We start from the raw sequence: 22,337 nt of genomic DNA on the forward strand, positions 1-22,337 counted from the left end.
GTGGACCGAGCAGGACCACCAGCCTCCTTAGGCTTCTCTGAACTGACCTCAGGGTCCCCAGTGTGGACCATGGCTTAGGAGGAGACCCAAGGACATCTCCTGGGGACCCTGCCTCACCCTCCGTGTGTCCTTTCTTCTCAGCTACAGAGGAAGAGACCCCCAGCCCCACAGAGATGGAGGAGACCCCCAGCCCCACAGAGATGGAGGAGACCCCCAGCTCCACAGAGATGGAGGAGACCCCCAGTCCCACAGAACCCAGCACAGAGGCCCCGGAGCCCCCCGAGGAGCCCCTCCTGGGGGAACTGACGGTGACGGGATCCTCCCCGGACTCGCTGAGCCTCTCCTGGACCATCCCCCAGGGCCACTTCGACTCCTTCACTGTCCAGTACAAGGGCGGGGACGGGCCCCAGGTGGTGCGTGTCAGGGGAGAGGAGACTGAGGTGACCGTTGGGGGCCTGGAGCCCGGACGCAAGTACAAGATGAACCTGTACGGCCTGCACGGGGGGCGGCGCGTGGGCCCTGTGTCCACCATGGGCGTGACCGGTGAGTGAGGGCAGGGCCCTTGTCCGCTTTCCTCCCGTCCCGGGCCCCCAGCCTCCCTGTGGTGTCGCCCTCACTTGTTGCCATGGAACCCCCTGCTTGGGGACAACCTAGAAAGAACAGCTCACTGGGGACTGGGCTACAACCAGCTTCACCACCTTGAGTGAGTTTTCAACTTACTATGTTTGTTTCTTCAGCAGTAAAATGGGGATAATAATGCCCACCTCACAGAACTGTTGTGAGATTGAGTTAGCGCAGGCCTGGCTCAGAGTAAGCATGCTGGCAGTGTTGGCCACTACGATGATTACATTTGGCCTTACCCTGGGGTCTGCTCTGTCCCCTTTGGCTGGTTCAGCTTTTTAGAATGTGCATGAGACATTGGCCTCTTCACCAGGGCCGCTGGAAACTTCCTTTATGACTCATCCGGTGAGTGATTACAGCAAGGAAGACTGTCCCTCCACCCAGGCACAGGGCCCCTCAGCCACCACAGAGGACCCCCCTGGGCACCCACTCTGCAGAGCCCCAGGGCCAGGCCCAGGCCCCAGACAGGCCTCTGTGACCCTCCTGCTGGTCTGCCCAGCTTGGCCCCAGGGACAAGGCATTTCTTTTCTCCTTTGTTCACTGAAACAAAGACACAGATTTTTCAAAAGCAACTTTTATTCTAAAGGGAAAGATTTTTAAAAGCAGAGAAACATGTTTCCGGAACATGGTTTCTGTATTTCTCAAAGGGACTTGGTTGGCTTAGTGTCCAGAGTCTTTCACCCCTGATTTCTTTTCTTTCTTCAGTCAGTACAGAGAGTAGGGAGAGGGGTAAGCCTCAGTGGGTTACTGTCCTGTGGGCCTGAAGTAGAAAGGTGGAGGCTTGTGTCAGGCCTAGGACATGTGGCCGAGGTTTCTCCTGGGGTCACCCTATGTCCATTTGTCTGTCTGGGGCAGCCACGCTGGTCCCTGGGCATGTGGGTGCATGCTCTCCTCTGTCCATGGGATTCTCCAAACAAGAATATTGGAGTGGGTTGCCATGCCCTCCTTCAGGGGATCTTCTCCACCCAGGGATCAAACCTGCGTCTCTTATGTCACCTGCATTGGCAGGCGGGTTCTTTACCACTAGCTCCACTTGGGAAGCCCAGTTCCCAGGTAAGGACGGACTATGTCGGGCACTGACTGAGGCAGTGCAGTGGAGGACAATTGAGTCTTGGAATCAAAGAAACTGCTTTCCATTCCTGGCTTCTCAGTTCTAAGCTGTGCGATGGAGCTCATTATCCAAGCAGGAAGGCAATGGGCAGCTGGAGCCCACTGAGCTGACCGAGGGACTATGCCTGGCACACAGCACGTGCTGAGCCGTTGCTAGGAGAAGAACTAACGTGCAGCTTTAGAAACATTACTAAATTGGGAAAGGATTTTACCAAATGCAGCATGGGGTCTGCGGTATTCACGGGTAGTTGTCATTCCACCTCCCCCAGTTGAGACAGAGCACCAAGGATAAGCCTTGATGGTGAGGACAGTTTCTCTCTCATGGAAAGAAGTGCAGAGAGGGTGAAAGCAAGCAGGAAATGGAAGCTACAGGAACAACAGAGTTGGGACGCAAATTAAATGGAACACAACGCCTGGCCTGGCTCCTGGACCTGGGAGAAGCTCAGTACATGGTGGTTACTCCCTCCCGCCTTCAGCTGCCTCCATCCCTGCCCTTCCCACTCAGACTTGCTTCTGTCCTCCTGAGGCCTCATCACCAGCCCATTTTTACTTTTTACTTTAATTAAAAAAATTTTTTTTTTGGTCAAGCTGCATGGCTTATAGGATTTTAGGATCAGGGATTGAACCCATGCCCCCTACAGTGGAAGCATCAAGCCCTAACCAAGAACCACCAGGGGATTCCCATGCCAGCCGCCCTCCCCCTTTCAAGTCTATTTACTTATTTTTAACTGCTCTGGGTCTTCATTGCTTCACAGGCTTTTCTCTGGTTGCGGTGCGTGGGCTTCCCATTGCGGTGGCTTCTCTTATTGAGGAGCACGGGCTCTAGGCATGCCGGCTTCAGGAGCTGTGGCTCGAGGGCTCAGTGCTTGTGTCTCCAGGGTTCTAGACACAGGCTCCATACTTGTGGTGCATTGGCCTAGTTGCTCTGCGGCATGCAGGATCCTCCAGCACTAGCAAGTGGATTCTTTACCACTGAGCCACCAGGGAAGCCCACCAGCCCATTCTGAAAGCAGGTGTTATGAGTACAGAGCCTAATCTTATCCTCCCACAGGAACCTGAGAAACAGGATCTTGGGAACCCACCCACCTAGCCACCCCTCTGCTACTTGCCTCTTGGGACCACTTTCCAGGCTGGTCCTAATAAGCAGTGCCTCCCACACTCAGCTCACTCTGGGGCAATGGGGACTAGCAGGTCCTGAGCTCAGCCTCTCCCAGATGTGCATACCACTCATTAATTTAACAGACCTTTGTGGAGCACCCATGGGGTGCTGGTGCTGGGAACACAGTAGGGAACAAGGCAAGGCTCCTCCCGGGAGCTCACATTCTATCAGAGGAGACAGGCGCCAAATTGCACAAATATGTCTGTAGGACTGTGTGTGAGCCAGTGACAAGAGCTGGGGAGAAAAGCAAAGCCCAGTAGGCGAGACGGTGAGTGGGTGGGAAGCGGGCTGGAAAGGGACTCTCTGAAGAAGGACCTGCCGGAGGGAGAGGACAAGCCACGTAGGCCTCTGGGGAAGAGCTTCCGGGCAGAGGGAATGTCTGAGGACCAGCGAGGATTGTTTTGGAATGAGGAGGGTGGTGTGAGAGGTAAACATGTGGGGCCTCGGAGGGAGGTCACTGTAAGGACTTGGCTTTTTGCTCTAAGTGAGATGGAAGCCATGGCAGGAACAGGCTTTGACTAATGTGCTAACAGTAGGGAACACAGTGAAGAGGGGAGAAGGGGGGAGATTTAGGAGACTGTGCTATAATCCAGTAAGAGCTGTGTGCTTAAAGGAGGTGAGTAGTAGTCGCTCAGTCCTGTCTGACTCTTTGCAACCCCATGGACTGTATCCTGCCAGGTTCCTCTGTCCATGAGATTCTCCAGGCAAGAATAGTGGAGGAGGTTGCCATTTCCTTTTCCAATTTAGAGGGGGTGGCGGTGGACTTAAGAAGTAGGGGAGTCAGCTTCTGAGAGCAGTGCGGACAGGACTTACTCACAGGCCGGCCATGAGGTGGAGAAGAGGACTCAGGGATGACTCTGACAGTGAAGTGGTGGTTTTGATGAGGTGGGAAGGCTGTGGAAGGAACAGGAGTTGCAGGGGAAAGCCCCTGAACTCGGCTTTGGACTGAAATTGGGGATCAGTTAGGCACCCAAGGAAGATGCTGAGCACACCCAAGTCTGGGGGTCAGCTGGGAGGTCTGGCTGGAGGACTTGGAGCCAGAGATGGGCAGATGGGCCTTCAGCCACTTTCCCAGGGTCTCGGTGGTGACTGACACCCCTCCCCACTGAACACAGCCCCAGATTCTGGCAGGCGCTTAGTGAAGCCTTGTCGGCCAGACAGATGTTGCCAATCAGTGTAGTCTTACATCAGAACCACCCCATGGGCACCACCACAACAACGCAGATAATTGCTACCAAAGGGAAGAGGGGCTTTTCCTGACAGCCTCCCCCATTTTTGTCTCAGCTCCACAAGCAGAAGAGACTCCTCCGGCTACTGAGCCCCCCAAGGAACCGCGCCTCGGGGAGCTGACAGTGACAGATGTGACCCCCAACTCCGTGGGCCTCGCGTGGACAGTCCCGGAGGGCCAGTTTGACTCTTTCGTGATCCAGTACAAGGACAGGGACGGGCAACCCCACGTGGTCCCTGTGGCCGCAGACCAGCGAGAGGCCACTGTCTCCGGGCTAGAGCCTGAGCGCAAATACAGGATGAATATGTACGGGCTACATGGTGGGCAGCGCGTGGGCCCCCTCTCCGTGGTGGCCCTGACCGGTGAGTGAGGGCGGGTCAAGGCAGTCCCCATCCCTGGTCACCCGGGGCCACCTCACCTCCCCAGCGTCTCGCTCAGATCCTCCCCAGTCACAGGCATGTGGTCTGTTCCCTGACCCCAGGGATCCTCTTGGGAGCTGGAACCTTCCCTGTCTTCCAGTCTCTATCTCTGTTCTGCCTCCTCCCCCAGGCAGGATTGTCTTCCTCCCCTCCGACCAGGTCCAGCCAGATGCTATCTCTCTGATCATCCACAGCTGTTTCCTCCCCTCTCTTCACAACCCCGCTGTGACTTGGACCAGCTACCACCTCCCCCTGCTGCCCTTTTTCACTGGGGTTAAACAACACACATCCCTCGAATCTTTTCTCAGGGGCCCTCGACCCCCCTGGCCTGAGCTGTGTTCCCTTCTGGCCAACCCAGAGTCTTCCTTCCTCAGGGAGGTGGCCCTTGCTCTCCGCTCCCGGCATCTTCTGCTCCTGGCGTGTCCCGCTGCTCATGCCTTCTGGGGACAGGCCACTACCATTTCTGTGCTGTGGTGTCTATGAAACCAGTGAACCCCTTTCAGAGCAATGTCTTAAAATCTATAAAGTAGAATGCATAGGATTTTACCATACCATACCGATTCTATTGATATCCAATTATCAAAGGTATTTCAAAATTCGAATTTATGATTTAGCAATACAGGAACTTCACTGTTAGTTCATTAGCAAGAAACTTGTGGCCTGTTTAATAACCTATTTAGAAGCAGTGATGAGTGTAGAGTGTTTTGGAGTTTCTGCAGTAATTCTAAGCTGATGTGACAGCATCTGTGATTCCTATTGGTGACAGTCATGAGCACTGCTAGTACCACCGTGTTGGTTTCCTATATGCATCATTGAAGGAAGTGAGGCCAGTGAAAATAGAGATGTAACTGCTCCCTGTCTCAGTTCAACACCCCCTGGAGGCCCTCGGAGCCCAGGAGCCCTGCGAGGGGGGAGTTCTCCCGCCAGAGATCTCAGCCATGTTCTCTGTCTCCCTGGATCCTAGCTCCTGTCCCTCCAGCCCCAGTCACAGAGCCCCCCGTGGAGCCACGCCTGGGGGAGCTGATGGTGACGGACGTGACCCCGGACTCTGTGGGCCTCTTCTGGACTGTCCCCGAGGGTGAATTCGACTCCTTCTTGGTCCAGTACAAGGACAGGGATGGGCAGCCCCAGGTGGTGCCTGTGGCCGCCGACCAGCGCGAGGTCACCGTCCCCGGCCTGGAGCCCAGCAGGAAATACAAGTTCCTGCTCTTCGGGATCCAAGATGGGAAACGCCGCAGCACAGTCTCTGTGGAGGCAAAGACAGGTGAGCGGGACCCCCATGAAGCTGAGGTCCCAGCCCCGCCGTCCTTCTTCCCGCTGCCTGAACACCTCTCCTTTCCGCCTGTCTCCCTTTCATCCACCTCTTCCTTTTTATTTGAAAAGCCCTGCTGCCTTCTCCCTTCCCAGTCAGATGGGAACCAAGAAAATGGAGTGGGTTCCTGGATCAGTTCCCCCTGCTGACTTTCACCTCTTCTCATAATTCTTACTTCCATTCAATGGGGGAGGCTCCTCCAGGACCCTTCCTGGAAGGTGTAAGCAGGACTGGGAAGCAAGGGCGGGAGGCCAGAGCTGTTCCACATCCAAGTCTCAGCCTTGTGTAGCCATCACCTCCTGAGAGAGCGCTTTCCACTGACCCTCAACCCTGGTTTCCCGCCCTACCGGCCCAGGCACGCTGGGTCCCTTATCTGCCTCTCCAGAGGGACCGCTTTCCGCCCCTGCCCTCTTCCTGGAGCTCAGAAACACCAGAAGAACCCAAGACTGGCTGCCCAGTCCAGCCCAGTCGGGCCCAGCCCAGCTATGCCCCTTTCCTGGATTTTGATCCAGGCCCTCCCCTGCCCCTGGGGGTTCCCAGTTGCCAGAGAACTCTCACAATAACAATGCCGTCAGCGTCCTCGCTGTCCAGGAAGGCAGAAGGCCAGCTCCTTCTCAGGCCCCGGGATGGCTTCTTGGGCAGACACCAGATCCTTCTCCTGTCTGAGCATTCTTCTTCTCCTTGTACCCCTCCTCACACAAAAGCAGTCCCAACTCCTCCATCAGGCCCTAGGAGGGTCACCGTCGTCATAATATCCTACCTCCCCAACCAGCTGTCTGCCCCCAGGGACCTGTACCCCCCTCTGATGTCCCCAGGACCCTTGGATTTTCCCAAAGAACAGTCAAATCACAAACAGTGGATTCCTTGGTTAAAGAAACAAGCAGATGAAGCCTGTGATAAGCTGCACCCTGCCAAGGAAATGGTCTCTATCAGAGTCCGGATAGCAAGTGGAATAAGATAAATAGGAAACTAGGGAATCACCTCTCCCAGGACAGAAGGCTGCTCCCTGTGCTGGTTAAAGAACAGAGGCATGGCCAGATGAGGATGCTGGCGGGCATGTGATGGTGATGGAAATATCTGGGGGCAGCACTGATCATTTGGGCAGTTCTAGATTTTTCCAGCTCCAGAGGGAGGCAGTCAAGGAGTCATTTTGGAAAAAAAAATAAACACCAGAAACTTTCCTCTCTGTCAGTTGGCCGAGGTGACGCCAGCCCAGGAGCCCCACCCCGCCTTGGGGAGCTGTGGGTGACAGACCCCACCCCAGACTCACTGCGCCTCTCCTGGACGGTCCCTGAGGGCCACTTCGACTCCTTTGTGGTCCAGTTCAAGGACAAGGATGGGCCTCACGTGGTATCCGTGGAGGGCCATGAACGCTCGGTCACCATCAGCCCTCTGGACTCCGGCCGCAAGTACAGATTCCTAGTCTACGGCCTCCTGGGCAAGAGGCGCCATGGCCCCCTCACTGCCGAGGGCACCACAGGTGAGGGCAGCCCCTTCGGGAGGTGTCTCTGATCTGGAGGGCCCCTGGGGAGAGTCACTGTGGCCACTTGTGGTGGCTGTCCAACATGGTTGCTGTTTGGCTCTGGTTGTCTGCCGGGAATCCGGCCCATCTCCTTGCACAAGCCTGAAGACCCAGCCCTGCAGGGCGCAGCCACAGCTCAATCCCGTCTTTGGATCTCTCAGTCCTTCCTTGCAGGGTCACTCAGCCTTCCAGAAACAACCATTTCCCCTCTGTGTTTCCATCTCAGAGACCCGCAGAGCTGTGGCTGAGGCTGGAACAAAGCGTCCTTCAAAACCACGTCTGGGGGAGGAGCTGCAGGTGACCAGTGTGACATCAGACTCCGTGGGCCTCTCATGGACGGTCCCCGAGGGCCACTTCGACTCTTTTGTGATCCAGTACAGGGACAGAGACGGGCAACCCCAGGTGGTGCCCGTGGAGGGCAGCCACAGGGAGGTCAGTGTCTCGGGCCTGGATCCTGCCCGCAGGTACAAGCTGCTGCTCTACGGGCTGTCCAGGGACAAGCGAGTGGGTCCCATCTCCGCCATCGCCGTGACCGGTGAGTTCAGCCGGGGGAATTCGCTGTCCCTCCTTCCCACCTGGCTCTCCTGGTCTGATGGAGTCAGCATTTCTGAGCTTCCTGTACCCCTTCTTTTGGGGGGAGAGGTCAGCTTCATAGAGGCATAATTTACATACGATAAAATTCACCCATTTTAAGAGCATAATTGAGTGAGTTTGGGTGGATGGTCATGACCATTGGTCTAAGTCATGACCATCACCACAACAAAGATAGAGAACATTGACTCTAGAGGTTTCCCCATGCTCCTTGGCTGTCAGTTTCCCCGATCCCCGCTTCTGGCAACCACTAATTGCTTTCTGTCATTATAGTTTTGCCTTTTTAAGTGTTTGGTTTAACAGACTCATACAGTACATAGTTTTTTGTGTGTTTTTCCTGAACTTAGCACGATGCTTTTGAAGTTCGTCTCTGGGTATCAGTAGTTGGTCCTTTTTACTACTGATCTCTTGTCCTTTCCTCCTTCCCTCCATCCATCCTCTTGGAGAGTCTTGGTGCAGCCACAGACCACTCACCCCTCTCTACCTGTCTCTCAGAACCAGCTCCCAGGGAAGAAATCGGAGCAGAGCCTGCATCCTTTAGTCCTCCAGCATCTGAGCCCCGTCTGGGGGAGGTGACTCTGGAGGAGGCCACCCCACACAGCCTGCATCTCTCCTGGACGGCAACTGAGGGAGAATTTGACTCCTTCAAGGTCCAATACACAGACGAGGATGGGCAACTTCAAGAAGTTAATGTAGAGAGCAACCAGCATGACATCACCATCTCTGACCTGGAATCTGACCACAGATATCTGGTGAGCCTGTACGGTTTCCACGACGGGCAACGTGTTGGTCCTGCCCACATCGAGGCCGTGACAGGTGAGCAAAAGAGCTCTGCCCACTCAGCTTCCTTCCAGGGGGCCGTGAGGGCCCAGAGGAGGCCGAGGCCCCACGGCCTCTGGGCCCTTCTCTCAGGCCCTGTTCTCTCCATGTCTGTGTTCAGCCCCAAGAGAGGAGGATGATGAACCTTCAGAATCTCTCTCTACCACCCAAACCCCGTCCACCGCGGTCCCTGAGCCTCCCATCAAGCCCCGCCTGGGGGAGCTGGCGGTGACGGACGCCACCCCCGACTCCCTGAGCCTCTCCTGGACCATCCCCGAGGGCCAGTTCGACCACTTCCTGATCCAGTACAAGAACGGGGACGGGCAACCCAAGGCAGTGAGGGTCCCTGGGGATGAGGACGAGGTCACCATCTCGGGCCTGGAGCCAGACTACAAGTACAAGATGAACCTGTACGGCTTCCACGACCGCCAGCGCGTGGGCCCCGTCTCTGTCATCGGGGTGACCAGTGAGTGGACAGTGGAAGCCCCAGGATGGGACCTAGTGGGGAGATCACCCCCTCAGGTGATGGGGGAGTGGGGTGTGGGAGGCCCCTCTCCTCGAGGCTGAGCCGTGGTGACCTTTGTGTGTCCTCCTGGGCAGAGAAGGGCCTCCATGAGCCATGCTGGTGGTGGTCCTGGTCCCCACAGCTGACCCCAGAGACTCCGGGCATGTCTGTGAGGTGTGGACCAAGCAGGACCACCAGTCTCCTTAGGCTTCTCTGAACTGACCTCAGGGCCTGGAGTTGAAGCCAAGGCTTAGGAGGAGAACCAAGAACGTTTCCTGGGGACCCTGACTCACCCTCTCTGTGTCCCTTCTTCTCAGCTGCAGAAGAGGAGACCCCCAGCCCCACAGAGATGGAGGAGACCCCCAGCCCCACAGAGATGGAGGAAACCCCCAGTCCCACAGAATCCAGCACAGAGGCCCCGGAGCCCCCCAAGGAGCCCCTCCTGGAGGAGCTAACAGTGACAGGATCCTCCCCGGACTCGCTGAGCCTCTCCTGGACCGTCCCCCAGGGCCACTTTGACTCCTTCACCGTCCAGTACAAGAATGGGGACGGGCAGCCGAAGGTGGTGAGGGTGCCGGGGCATGACAATGGGGTCACCATCTCGGGCCTGGAGCCAGACCACAAGTACAAGATGAACCTGTATGGCTTCCACGACCGCCAGCGCGTGGGCCCTGTCTCTGTCATCGGGGTGACCAGTGAGTGGATGGTGGAAGCCCCAGGATGGGACCTAGTGGGAGGATCACCCCCTCAGGTGATGGGGGAGTGGGGTGTGGGAGGCCCCTCTCCTCGAGGCTGAGCCATGGTGACCTTTGTGTGTCCTCCTGGGCAGAGAAGGGCCTCTGTGAGCCATGCTGGTGGTGGCCCTGGTCCCCACAGCTGACCCCAGAGACTCCGGGCATGTCTGTGAGGTGTGGACCAAGCAGGACCACCAGCCTCCTTAGGCTTCTCTGAACTGACCTCAGGGTCCCCAGTGGGGACCATGACTTAGGAGGAGATCCAAGGACATCTCCTGGGGACCCTGACTCACCCTCTGTGTATCCTTTCTTCTCAGCTACAGAGGAGGAGACCCCCAGCCCCACAGAGGTGGAGGAGACCCCCAGCCCCACGGAACCCAGCACAGAGGCCCCAGAGACCCCTGAGGAGCCCCTCCTGGGGGAACTGACGGTGACGGGATCCTCCCCAGACTCGCTGAGCCTCTCCTGGACTGTCCCCCAGGGCCACTTCGACTCCTTCACCGTCCAGTACAAGGGCAGGGACGGGCCCCAGGTGGTGCGTGTCGGGGGCGAGGAGACTGAGGTGACCGTTGGGGGCCTGGAGCCCGGACGCAAGTACAAGATGAACCTGTATGGCCTGCACGGGGGGCGGCGCGTGGGCCCCGCGTCCACCGTGGGCGTGACCGGTGAGTGAGGGTGGGGCTTGGGATGAGGTCTCAGGAAAGGTCTCATAGTAGAGCCTCTCGAGTGTCTTCCACTGAAGACCCTAAAACCCCCAAATCTCTAGTTCATTCCTTATCCATTCAGCACTTCAGAAGTGATCTAGGGGCAGGAAGAGGGAGTCCCAGGGAAGTGCTTGCCCTTGAGAGGCTGTTGGGGACTGAGGCCTCCAAGCTTCATGACCTGTCTGTGGCTCTCTGCCTTGCACAGAAACTCTGAAAAGAACTCTTTTGGGGTGTTGGGACAAATGCCATGAAATAGTAAATCTCGACAAGTATTTATTATATAAAATTTCAGACATATACCCAAAGGGAAAGAATAACATAATGAATTCCTATGTGTCAATCACCCTGCTTCAACCGAAAAGTACCTCTTGGTCAGTCTAGCTCATCCAGACCCCATCACACTTCCCACCCTCCTCAACTAGAAAATCATCTTTCTTCTTTTTTTTTTTTTTAATGTATTTTATTTTTGGCAGTGGTGGGTCTTCACTGCTACACACAGGTTTTGTCTAGTTGTGGTGAGCAAGGGCTACTCTTTGTTGCGGTACAGGGGCTTCTTGTTGCAGCGGCTTCTCTTGTTGCAGAGCTCAGGCTGTAGGTGCCGTGGGATTCAGTAGTTATGACTGGAAGGCTCTAGATTGCAGGGGCAGTAATTGTGGCGCAAGAAGTTCATTGCTCTGCGGCATGTGGGATCTTCCCGGAGCAGGGATTGAACCCATGTCGCCTGTGTGGGCAGGCAGATTCTTAACCACTAGGAAGTCCTAGAGTGTTTTCTTTATTAACAGCTTCATTGAGGTATACTTTACACACCATAGAATTCACCTGTTTTAAGCACATAGCCTATCAATTTTAGTGTATTTACAGAGTTGTACAACCATCATCACTGCTGCTACTGCTAAGTCACTTCAGTCGTGTCCAACTCTGTGCAACCCCATGGACTGCAGCCTGCCAGGCTCCTCCGCCCATGGGATTTTCCAGGCAAGAGTACTGGAGTGGGGTGCCATTGCCTTCTCCGACCATGATCACTATCTATTAATAATTTTGGAACTTTTCCACCACATTGAGATGAAATCTGGTGTCCAGACCCATTTTCACGCCCATTTCCGATCCCCACAAATCTACTTTCTGCCTCTGTAGATTTGCTTTTTCCGGACACATCATATAACTGGAATCACACAATACCTACTCTTTCATGTCTGACTTCTTTTACCACATTTTAGCACGTTTTTGTGGTTGATCTGTGTTGTAGCATGCAGCAGTACTTCATTCCTTTATAGTCAAGTAATACTCCGTTGTATGGATACACTGCTGTAATATTTTAAAACGTATACTATACACTCTTTACTTCATCATTACATATTTAAGTGTACTGCTTTTTTCAAAAAGACCACTTAAAAGTAACCATGACACAGTGATTGCGCCTTTAAAAACCAGATATTCGGGTATTACTAGTTTCCTGATTCCCTGGTGGCTCAGATGGTAAAGAATCCACCTGCAGTGCAGAAGATCTAGGTTCGATCCCTGGGTTAGGAAGACCCCCTGGAGGAGGGCATGGCAACCTACTCCAGTATTGTTGCCTGGAGAGTCCACATGGACAGAGGAGCCTGGCAGGCTGCATCACAGTCCATGGGGTCACAAAGAGTTGAACACGACTGAGCACTCACCTTCCTGATGGTGTCCTAATTGTTCTTTTGCAATTTTTTTGCTGGAATCAGATCCAGTTAAGAAAGATAGGCTGCAATTGGGAGAACTGGGATTTTTAATAGGGTGGGCAGGAAAGGCCCTAGAGAGAAGTTGACGTTTGAATGAAGACTTAAAGGAGGTGTGAACATGAGCCATGCAGACATCTGGGGAAAGAACATTCAGGCATCGAGGCAAGAGGCCACTTGGCACATTGGATGGACCATAAGGAGGCCACAAAGAAACTGTGATGGCCATAGGTACAGCTGGATCTGCAGTTAGGCCCACAGAGCTGGCCCACTTTCTGGCCTGAACCCAGGAGAGCAGGGCCTCAGCAGGGACAATTCCATTTGCCTCTCTCCCCAGCCCCAGAAGAGGAGACCCCTGCTAGCCCTCCTTTGAAGCCACAGCTGGGGGAGCTGACTGTGACAGACGCCACCCCCGACTCCCTGAGCCTCTCCTGGACCGTCCCCGAGGGCCAGTTCGACCACTTCTTAGTCCAATACAAGAATGGGGACGGGCAGCCCAAGGCAGTGAGGGTGCCCGGGGACGAGGACGGGGTCACCATCTCGGGCCTGGAGCCAGACCACAAGTACAAGATGAATCTGTACGGCTTCCACGATCGCCAGCGCGTGGGCCCCATCTCCACTGTCAGCTTAACTGGTGAGTGTGCAGTAGGACACTGGCCCCGAGCTGGGCTCAGTTTCCCTTTAACTGCCAGTACTCATGTTTTTCTCCCACTGCTCTTGAGCCTGAGCCTCCCAAGCTCCTGGGAGGGGTTCTGTGCCTGTCTTCACTCCAAGCCTTAGTGTCACTTTAGCTGTCTCACCCTTTACACTTTTTGAGTCCTTGAAGAGGGAAGATACCAAGGAAATAATAGACTTAGGCAGACCTGAGGCTGGCCTATTCTCGGCCCCTCAGAGCTGTGTGACTTCGAGAGAGTTACTCAGCCTCTCTGTGCCTCGCTTTCGGCATCCTTGCAGAAAGAATACCCTACCTGTCTGGCAGCGTGGGCGTGGCTTGGCTCACCCACAGTGTTTGGTAACTACGGCTCCTCCTCTTGAGAAAGAAAATTAGTTACTAAAAACCCTTGGGTGAATTCTCATAATTATTATTGATTTCACTGGGTAAAATTGTATTTGATACTGATACACATGGATTCTATGTCAACACGGAACCCTGCTATCATGGATACTGTTACTTCAGTGGTTAACACTAGTCATGCTGGCTTAGTGGCTAAGTTGTGTCCTGCTCTTGTGATCCCATGGGCTGGAGCCCACCAGGCTCCTCTGTCCATGGGATTCTCCAGGTGAGAATACTGGAGTGGGTTGCCATTTCCTTCTCCAGAGGAAGATTCCTGACCTAGGAATCGAACCCAGCTCTCCTGCATTGCAGGCAGATTCTTTACTGACTGAACTATGAGGGAAGCCCTGATATTAGTCATATGTGCAACTAAACAAGATATTTTCTCTTCATTAATTACTCCTTGTCTTGGCAGTTGGTTGCTTTTGTTAAGTTCCTTTATAGCTATTACCTGCAACATGCTTAAAACCTGGTTCCCAAACACAATGGAGATCTGAAACACGATGATTTTATAATTCAGCTATTAAGCCAGAATAAAACTCTATGCAGAACAGGAAAGACAAAAGAAATCTGTGGGTGTGACAGGTCGTCCCTGCCATAAACTGGCAAGAGAATTAATACGAGGTCCCCAAGCAACCCAAATGCAAAGATGATCTGATTTCCTGTGGTCTCATCTCTGCTGTCAACTGTGGAATCTAAATTAGATTCTCAAGTACTCAGAAAAGCCTTCTAAACCAGAAGAGGTATTAAAGGAAAATACTTAGGAACCTGAGCACAGGCACCTCCTGACGCGACGTGTCTGCTAGACGTGGTGCTGTTACAAAGCATGAGTCCTGGCCCACTAAGTGAACTCGCTCAGCAGCTCCTGCAGGTTCCATGCTGCACGTGCTGAGGTCAGCGGCATCACACCGTACCATCTTGACATCTCCGCAGTGTGTGCCCTGCCCCTGGAAGCTGAACATGTAAACTGGGGAAATGAAGTCTTAACCCTGGGGCACTGGCGTCCCAGCTTCAGGGCCCTGGTGTGTCGGAGAAATCCCAGAATCCATCCTGTTAGGAGGGAGCTCAGGAAGCATGCCACTATTCTCTTTGTCTCCTGATCCAGCCTCAGAAAAAGACCAAGAAATGACCCCAGCCTCAACAGACCTGCCCACTGTAGCTCCTGAACCTCCTATCAAGCCCCGCCTGGGGGAGGTAACCGTGATGGACGCCACCCCCGACTCCCTGAGCCTCTCCTGGACCGTCCCCGAGGGCCAATTCGACCACTTCCTGATCCAGTACAAGAATGGGGACGGGCAGCCCAAGGCAGTGAGGGTGCCCGGGGACGAGGACGGGGTCACCATCTCCGGCCTGGAGCCAGACCAAAAGTACAAGATGAACCTGTACGGCTTCCATGACCGCCAGCGTGTGGGCCCCATCTCTGTCATCGGGGTGACCAGTGAGTGGACGGTGGAAGCCCCAGGATGGGACCTAGTGGGGAGATCACCCCCTCAGGTGATGGGGGAGTGGGGTGCGGGAGGCCCCCCCTCCTCGAGGCTGAGCCGAGGTGACCTTTGTGTGTCCTCCTGGGCAGAGAAGGGCTTCTGTGAGCCATGCTGGTGGTGGTCCTGGTCCCCACAGCTGACCCCAGAGACTCCGGGCATGTCTGTGAGGTGTGGACCAAGCAGGACCACCCAGCCCCAAGGACCAGCTCCTCTGAACTGACTTCAGGGCCCGGAGTCAAAGCCAAGGCTTAGGAGGAGACTAAGGACGTCTCCTGGGGACCCTGCCTCACCCTCTGTGTGTCCCTCCTTCTCAGCTGCAGAGGAAGAGACCCCCAGCCCCACAGAGGTGGAGGAGACCCCCAGCCCCACAGAACCCAGCACAGAGGCCCCGGAGCGCCCCGAGGAGCCCCTCCTGGGGGAGCTGACGGTGACAGGATCCTCCCCGGACTCGCTGAGCCTCTCCTGGACCGTCCCCCAGGGCCACTTCGACTCCTTCACCGTCCAGTACAAGGGCAGGGACGGGCCCCAGGTGGTGCGTGTCAGGGGCGAGGAGACTGAGGTGACCGTTGGGGGCCTGGAGCCCGGACGCAAGTACAAGATGAACCTGTACGGCCTGCACGGGGGGCGGCGCGTGGGCCCCGCGTCCACCGTGGGCGTGACCGGTGAGTCAGGGCAGGGCTCAGGGGTCTCCAGGGTGGAAAAACCTTTTCCTCATGGTGACCTGGTTGACTGTTCTGTTATTTCACCAGACCTTGAACCCCTTTTATGCTGTTCCTCCACGGCCCTGGGCCGTGACCCGTGTGTAGCGGTCTGGCCATTGTCAATCCACAGCCTCATTGTCCACAGTAGCATGACCTCTTCTGATGGTCAGTCACTGGCTGCCTCGAAGGGTGAAATGTGTCAGGCTCAGACCAAGCTTGACTTCACTAGAATTTTCTTTTCTTTCCATCTTAATCACAAATCACAGCACTCTTTGTTACAGGGGGAAAAAAAAGAATGAAAGAAACAACCCAACATCTAACCACACTGAGATGATTAAGTAATTAGATAACAATCTGTAAAATGACCAATTATGGCATCATTGAAACGTTTAAACAGAAGACAATTACTTTATACTTTACAATGAAATAAGAGTTTACAATGTTTGTAAGGAGGCTAATCAAAACCACTTGAAAATAACTTGCATAGTAAGACAACTGGAAGGAAACATCCCGCGGGATGCACGACTTGTAGGACACAATAGAATATTTTTCCCATTTTGCTTTTATTTTTCCCATTATGCTTTTCCCCCCATTTTGTTCTGTTCTGTGTCATTTACATCTTCTGAAGTGACAAGCAGTTTTTTTTTTTATAATCAGGAAAATTTTTTTTCAATACATCGTCTCCTCTTTTGTATTCCTTCCATCTTTTCCGCTCATCATTCTTGCAATTTATTTCATTGATGATTATGAAAAAGTTACAATTTCTAGTCTTTAAAAAATGAAGAAAAAAAATCCCCAAGGGGAATTAAATTCCCCACTTGTAGTCAGGGTGGCTTTTCTAAGTCACTGTCAGCTGGAGTCTTATGCCTGGTGACACTATGTCACCAGGGTTCCTCTGCACGTGGGAGAACCCAGCTCCCGAGAGTCTATCTTTTGTGGGGTGAGTCAACTGTCTCTGTGAGGTTCACTCTCCCCTCCTGAAGACACTTCAGACAGAGGGCCCCCTATCATGCAAAGCACAAGCATATGCAAAAAGCACAGAGGGACCCATGTCCCTACTCCACATCTACCACCGGACTACTAATTTTTATAATCCAGAGTTTCTTTTTAAGTCTGTATTTTTCTCTGAAAAGCATAGAGCAACATGATGGAAAATTTGGAAAGTAGGGGAAACAATCTCTCATCGGACCACTTTCTGACCCAAGAACCACCATTCATAACAATGTGTGTAACACTTTGTGGTTTCCATGCCTGCATGTTTTCAGGTTGCAGAGTGGTCATGTAATTCTTGGCTCTTAACTTCTTTTGTACCTAAGTTACACTTAGAGCTTTTATCCTGCGGCTACACAACCGTCATTAATCATCATTTTAATGGTCATTTGATGCTTCATGGTGAAAGTGCCATAACAAAATTAATCTTCTTCTGTGGTTCCTTTGGAGTCCTGACACATCTTGCTGTCATGAATAATCCCAAACTCCCGTGATACAACTTTTCCTGCTTTTTAATAATTTTCTTAGGATAGCTGCCCAGAAATGAGATTATTGGTTCAAAGGAAATGAGCAGTATTTTGGCTCCCGATATGCATGTCCGAATTGCCTTCTGAAGGTTCATGGTGCCTGCCAGCCAGTATGTCACGGGGTCGGGCATGTCTCGGTCTCCCCTGCATGGAGTCACCGAATGCTGCACCCAGAGGCTGCGTGAGCCTCCAGGCCTGCAGCTTGAGGAGTGTTTCACTGGATGTTTCGCTGGTTGTCTCTGTTGATATCAGCAGACGTCAAAGCAAGTCGCCATCTAAGCCTCTGCCCCCAATCTGTTTTCTCAGACCCTCGGGAGGTTGTGGAAGAGACCCCCAGCCCCACGGAGCCCAGCACAGAGGCCCCAGAGCCCCCCGAGGAGCCCCTCCTGGGGGAGCTGACGGTGACGGGATCCTCCCCAGACTCGCTGAGCCTCTCCTGGACTGTCCCCCAGGGCCACTTCGACTCCTTCACTGTCCAGTACAAGGGCAGGGACGGGCCTCAGGTGGTGCGTGTTGGGGGTGAGCAGACTGAGGTGACCGTTGGGGGCTTGGAGCCCGGACGCAAGTACAAGATGAACCTGTATGGCCTGCACGGGGGGCAGCGCATGGGCCCCGTGTCCACCGTGGGCGTGACCGGTGAGTGAGGGTAGGGAGTGAGGTGGGGAGCGTGGGGTGCAGGATGGGGAGGATGGGTCCTGGAAGAGTTTCCCTTTATTCCCATCTTAATGAAAATATAAATATTCTCAGCAGCGTGTCTTTTCCAGAACATCAGATGGTCGAGGCTTCTTGTTAAAAGGCAGATTCAGATTTGGCAGGTTTGGGCTGGGGCTGGACACACTGGATTTCTAAAGTCCTTCCGGATGCTGATGCTGTTGGTCCAGGGACCACGCTCTGCTAAAGCTCCTCACAAAGCAATTGGACACTTCCTTAGATTCTATCAGACAGAATCGTGCTTGCATGCCTGAGTCCTCACAGGAGCTCAGGCAAGCTCGGCCTCTATGTAGTTGACTGGAGGCTGTGGCAGAAGGCAGGAGTGTGCTCAGAATTTAGTGTCTTGACTGAAACGCCCCCTAGCCGCACAGTTTGGGTGTAAACAGACTTGTGACACCAGTGGTTCAAGAAAGATGTGGGTGGCCCGAGATAAGCACTGAGGAAGTTCACTGAGGTAAACCTCGAACGTGGCAGAGAAACCAGTTCTTATCCTACGGTGCTCACAGACAGGCTGTGGACCAGCAAAGGGGAACGTGTAGGTGACAGGAAGCCCCACGGCCAGGCCAAAACTGGGCAGTGAGGCCAACACCAGCCTGCCTGCCCACGGGTGTCCACGGGTTCCCACCGGACAGCTGAGACTTGACAACCAGCAGGCTTTATCTTGGTGACACTTACAGACAGGATGGAGGGTCTCAGTACTAAGAACATCATGGCACAAGAGAGGATTTTGTACAAAATTCTTGGAGTGGGAGAGAGAGTCTTGAGATGGGGGTAGAGAGGTTGGGGCTGCTCAGGAAGCCAGGAATTTCTCTCCCAGAATAGAGAGGACTGCTTCACAGTTTTCTGCCAAGACTGAGACCCTCAGATGTGCTTTTAAAGACTCATTCTGGCTCCCTGTGAAGAACAGGTGGAGGCGGGAGGCAGAGAGAGGCATAGGGAGGTGGTAACCCAGGTGACAGGTAAGGGCATCCCAGACAGGGTGGTGGGGCTGCAGGTGTGGGGAGTGAGAAGATGCAGGAGGGACTCCAGAGAGAGAATCGGACAGAGAGAGAACTCCAGAGAGAGAATCTGAGTCTTACGGCAGCTGGTGCGTGCTAAGTCGCTGCAGTCGCGTCTGAGCCCTCCAGGCTCCTCTGTCCCTGGGACTCTCCATGCAGGAATACTGGAGTGGGTTGCCATGCCTCCTCCAGGGGGTCTTCCTGACCCAGGAGTTGAACCCGCATCTCTTAGTCTCCTGCATTGGCAGGTGGGTTCTTTACCGCTAGCACCACCTGGGAAGACAGCAGATGGCAACAGGAACAGATCCAAGAAGACTCCAGGTTTCTGATTAGAGAAGGGGGATGGGGCTTCTGAGCTGCTTGAGGGCCACGACATGAGCCAAAAGGAGTTAAGATGCTGTGAGACCACAGTGGAGGGAGGCCCAGAGCACAGTGGCCATGTGGGCCTGCGTGTGAGGAAGGGTGCTGGTAGGTATGGGTGAGAGCAGGGCAGATGAGGCTACGGTGCCAGGAAGGCCAACATTAAAGGGACCAGAAAGAAAGAGTCAAGAGAAAGAGGAGTTAGAGCTCCTGTGGATAGACATGTCCTGTACCTTATTATTTTATTTTTGCAATATACCCCTTTATATGCTGAACTGAGGACTGAGGAGACCTCAGCTGTCCTGTATGTCTCTGTGCAGCTCCGGACTATGAGGCCGTGACCACCCAAACCCCCTCCACCGCGATCCCTGAACCTCCCACCAAGCCCCACCTGGGGGAGGTGACCGTGACGGATGCCACCCCTGACTCCCTGAGCCTCTCCTGGACCGTCCCCGAGGGCCAGTTCGACCACTTCCTGATCCAGTACAAGAACGGGGACGGGCAGCCCAAGGCAGTGAGGGTGCCCGGGGACGAGGACAGGGTCACCATCTCGGGCCTGGAGCCAGACCACAAGTACAAGATGAACCTGTACGGCTTCCATGACCGCCAGCGTGTGGGCCCCGTCTCTGTCATCGGGGTGACCAGTGAGTGGATGGTGAAAGCCCCAGGATGGGACCTAGTGGGAGGATCACCTTCTCAGGTGAAGGGGGAGTGGAGTGTGGGAGGCCCCTCTCCTCGAGGCTGAGCCATGGTGCTCTTTGTACCTCCCCTGGGCTCCCTGAGGACTAGTGCATCCTGTTGGGCAGAGAAGGGCCTCTGTGAGCCATGCTGGTGGTGGTCCTGGTCCCCACAGCTGACCCCAGAGACTCCAGGCATGTCTGTGATGTGTGGACCAAGCAGGACCACCAGCCTCCTTAGGCTTCTCTGAACTGACCTCAGGGTCCCCAGTGGGGACCACGGCTTAGGAGGAGACCCAAGGACATCTCCTGGGGACCCTGACTCACCCTCTGTGTATCCTTTCTTCTCAGCTACAGAGGAAGAGACCCCCAGCTCCACAGAGATGGAGGAGACCCCCAGCCCCACAGAGATGGAGGAGACCCCCAGCCCCACAGAGGTGGAGGAGACCCCCAGCTCCACAGAGGTGGAGGAGACCCCCAGCTCCACAGAGATGGAGGAGACCCCCAGCCCCACAGAACCCAGCACAGAGGCCCCAGAGCCCCCCGAGGAGCCCCTCCTGGGGGAACTGACGGTGACGGGATCCTCCCCGGACTCGCTGAGCCTCTCCTGGACCATCCCCCAGGGCCACTTCGACTCCTTCACCGTCCAGTACAAGGGCAGGGACGGGCCCCAGGTGGTGCGTGTCGGGGGCGAGGAGACTGAGGTGACCGTTGGGGGCCTGGAGCCTGGACGCAAGTACAAGATGAACCTGTATGGCCTGCACGGGGGGCGGCGCGTGGGCCCCACGTCCACCGTGGGCGTGACCGGTGAGTAGGAGAGCGAGCCCCGAGCCCTAGGTTTCCCTCTGCTGCCCTCGTGTTTCCCTCTTTGGGACATCAGCACTGCTCGCAAATGAGGCCTGTTCTCTTTCCTCATGTGGCGCTGAGGATCTCACCCCAACCTCGAATTGCGTGAGGATTGATGGACGGTGTGCTCGGGGTCAGCACGGCAGGTAGCCTCTGCCCCACATGTTTCAGCTTCCTTCCTTCCTTCATGATCTGGACCCTCAGACCTGCTCAGGTGTTCATGTGTGGCTTAGCCTCCCCGACCAAGCATTCTAGTGGCTTGGCGCACAGATGGAGAACCAGGTTCTCTAGGTTGAATCCTGCTCTGAAGGTACTCATTTTGCAAATGTTTCTTAACCTCTCTGCACCACGGATGCCCACACAACGAGGGTGCCAAGGATAAAAACACCTACTTCAGCGGCTGTGCAAGGATTAAATGCACTATTTGCGAACTACCTACAGCAGTGCCTGGGACACACGAAGCAGTTAAGATTTGCTGCAAATGGTCATTTCACAGCCAGGGAGCAGCGCCCCCTCTCTGGCCCAGGGTCCTGTCGTTGACCACAGCATCCTCTGCTCTGTTCCAGCCTCCCTGACTACAGAGCGCCCCCTGGCACCCCGCCTAGGGGAGCTGGCGGTGGCAGCCGTGACCTCGGACACAGCGCGTCTCTCATGGACGGTGGAGCAGGGGCCCTTTGACGCCTTCCTGGTCCAGTACAAGGATGTGCAGGGGCAGCCCCAGGCAGTACCCGTGGCTGGAGACCTCCGAGAGGTCACAGTTTCGAGTCTGGCCCCCGGCCGCAAGTACAAGTTCCTCCTGTTCGGACTCCGGGATGAGAAACGACACGGCCCAGTCTCTGCAGACGCAAAGACTCGTGAGTGAGGGCTGGAGGCCGCCTTTGCCCTGTAGCCACCTGACCAGCCTCCACCCCCTTGTGGAATTTCACATTTCCATGCTCCACACCCCAGACTCATTTATTTACCGGGCTCAGTGAAATCCGAGTCCTGAGTACCCAGTTACCCTCTCATTCCCATCCTACTCCTCCTGTATCCCCAGGGACACTTGTTTTCTTCCCTGGCTCCTTTTTAATCCCAACTCCTCTGCCTCCCCTCTTCCTGACCTGCGACCTTGTCACCCCCTCCCAGCACCCAGAGCCAGCACCTACACCCTAGCACCCTAAGGAGGCTGCCTGTTTCATTTCTGTCACATTCCATGCACCTCTCTCTTGTCCAGTCCCAGACACGAAACCTGCTCCCCACCTGGGGGAGCTGACAGTAATGGATGTGACCCCGGACTCCGTGGGCCTCTCCTGGACAGTCCCTGAGGGTGAATTCGACTCCTTCGTGGTCCAGTACAAGGACAGGGACGGGCAGCCCCGCGTGGTGCCTGTGGCCGCCGACCAGCGCAAGGTCACCGTCCCCGGCCTGGAGCCCAGTAGGAAATACAAGTTCCTGCTCTATGGGCTGGTAGGCAGGAAACGACTGGGCCCCATCTCCACTGAAGGCAGCACAGGTGAGCCCCAGGTCCCCCCGCCCGCAGCCTTTTCCAGAGTTGTCTTTCATCTGGGCCCCCAGAGCTG

The 22,337-nt window shown here is 54.9% G+C and overlaps 1 protein-coding gene across 7 annotated transcripts in view; it reads left to right on the plus strand.

Moving 5' to 3' along the window:
• TNXB (tenascin XB) overlaps positions 1-22,337 on the plus strand; it is a 60,909-nt gene that overhangs the window by 31,914 nt on the left and 6,658 nt on the right. For all 7 annotated transcript variants that reach the window (XM_060403240.1, XM_060403239.1, XM_042237088.2 and 4 more), the window contains 17 exons: positions 142-543; positions 4,175-4,480; positions 5,502-5,801; positions 7,042-7,329; positions 7,598-7,906; positions 8,458-8,778; positions 8,903-9,247; positions 9,604-9,981; positions 10,338-10,685; positions 12,768-13,064; positions 14,590-14,922; positions 15,283-15,630; positions 17,493-17,822; positions 19,576-19,899; positions 20,284-20,739; positions 21,345-21,632; positions 21,992-22,270. In XM_060403240.1, the coding sequence (XP_060259223.1) occupies positions 142-543; positions 4,175-4,480; positions 5,502-5,801; positions 7,042-7,329; positions 7,598-7,906; positions 8,458-8,778; positions 8,903-9,247; positions 9,604-9,981; positions 10,338-10,685; positions 12,768-13,064; positions 14,590-14,922; positions 15,283-15,630; positions 17,493-17,822; positions 19,576-19,899; positions 20,284-20,739; positions 21,345-21,632; positions 21,992-22,270 (5,652 nt within the window). The remainder of the gene's footprint in view (positions 1-141; positions 544-4,174; positions 4,481-5,501; positions 5,802-7,041; positions 7,330-7,597; positions 7,907-8,457; positions 8,779-8,902; positions 9,248-9,603; positions 9,982-10,337; positions 10,686-12,767; positions 13,065-14,589; positions 14,923-15,282; positions 15,631-17,492; positions 17,823-19,575; positions 19,900-20,283; positions 20,740-21,344; positions 21,633-21,991; positions 22,271-22,337) is intronic.

This window comes from Ovis aries, chromosome 20 (genome assembly GCF_016772045.2).
Source record: "Ovis aries strain OAR_USU_Benz2616 breed Rambouillet chromosome 20, ARS-UI_Ramb_v3.0, whole genome shotgun sequence".
NCBI lineage: Eukaryota > Metazoa > Chordata > Mammalia > Artiodactyla > Bovidae > Ovis > Ovis aries.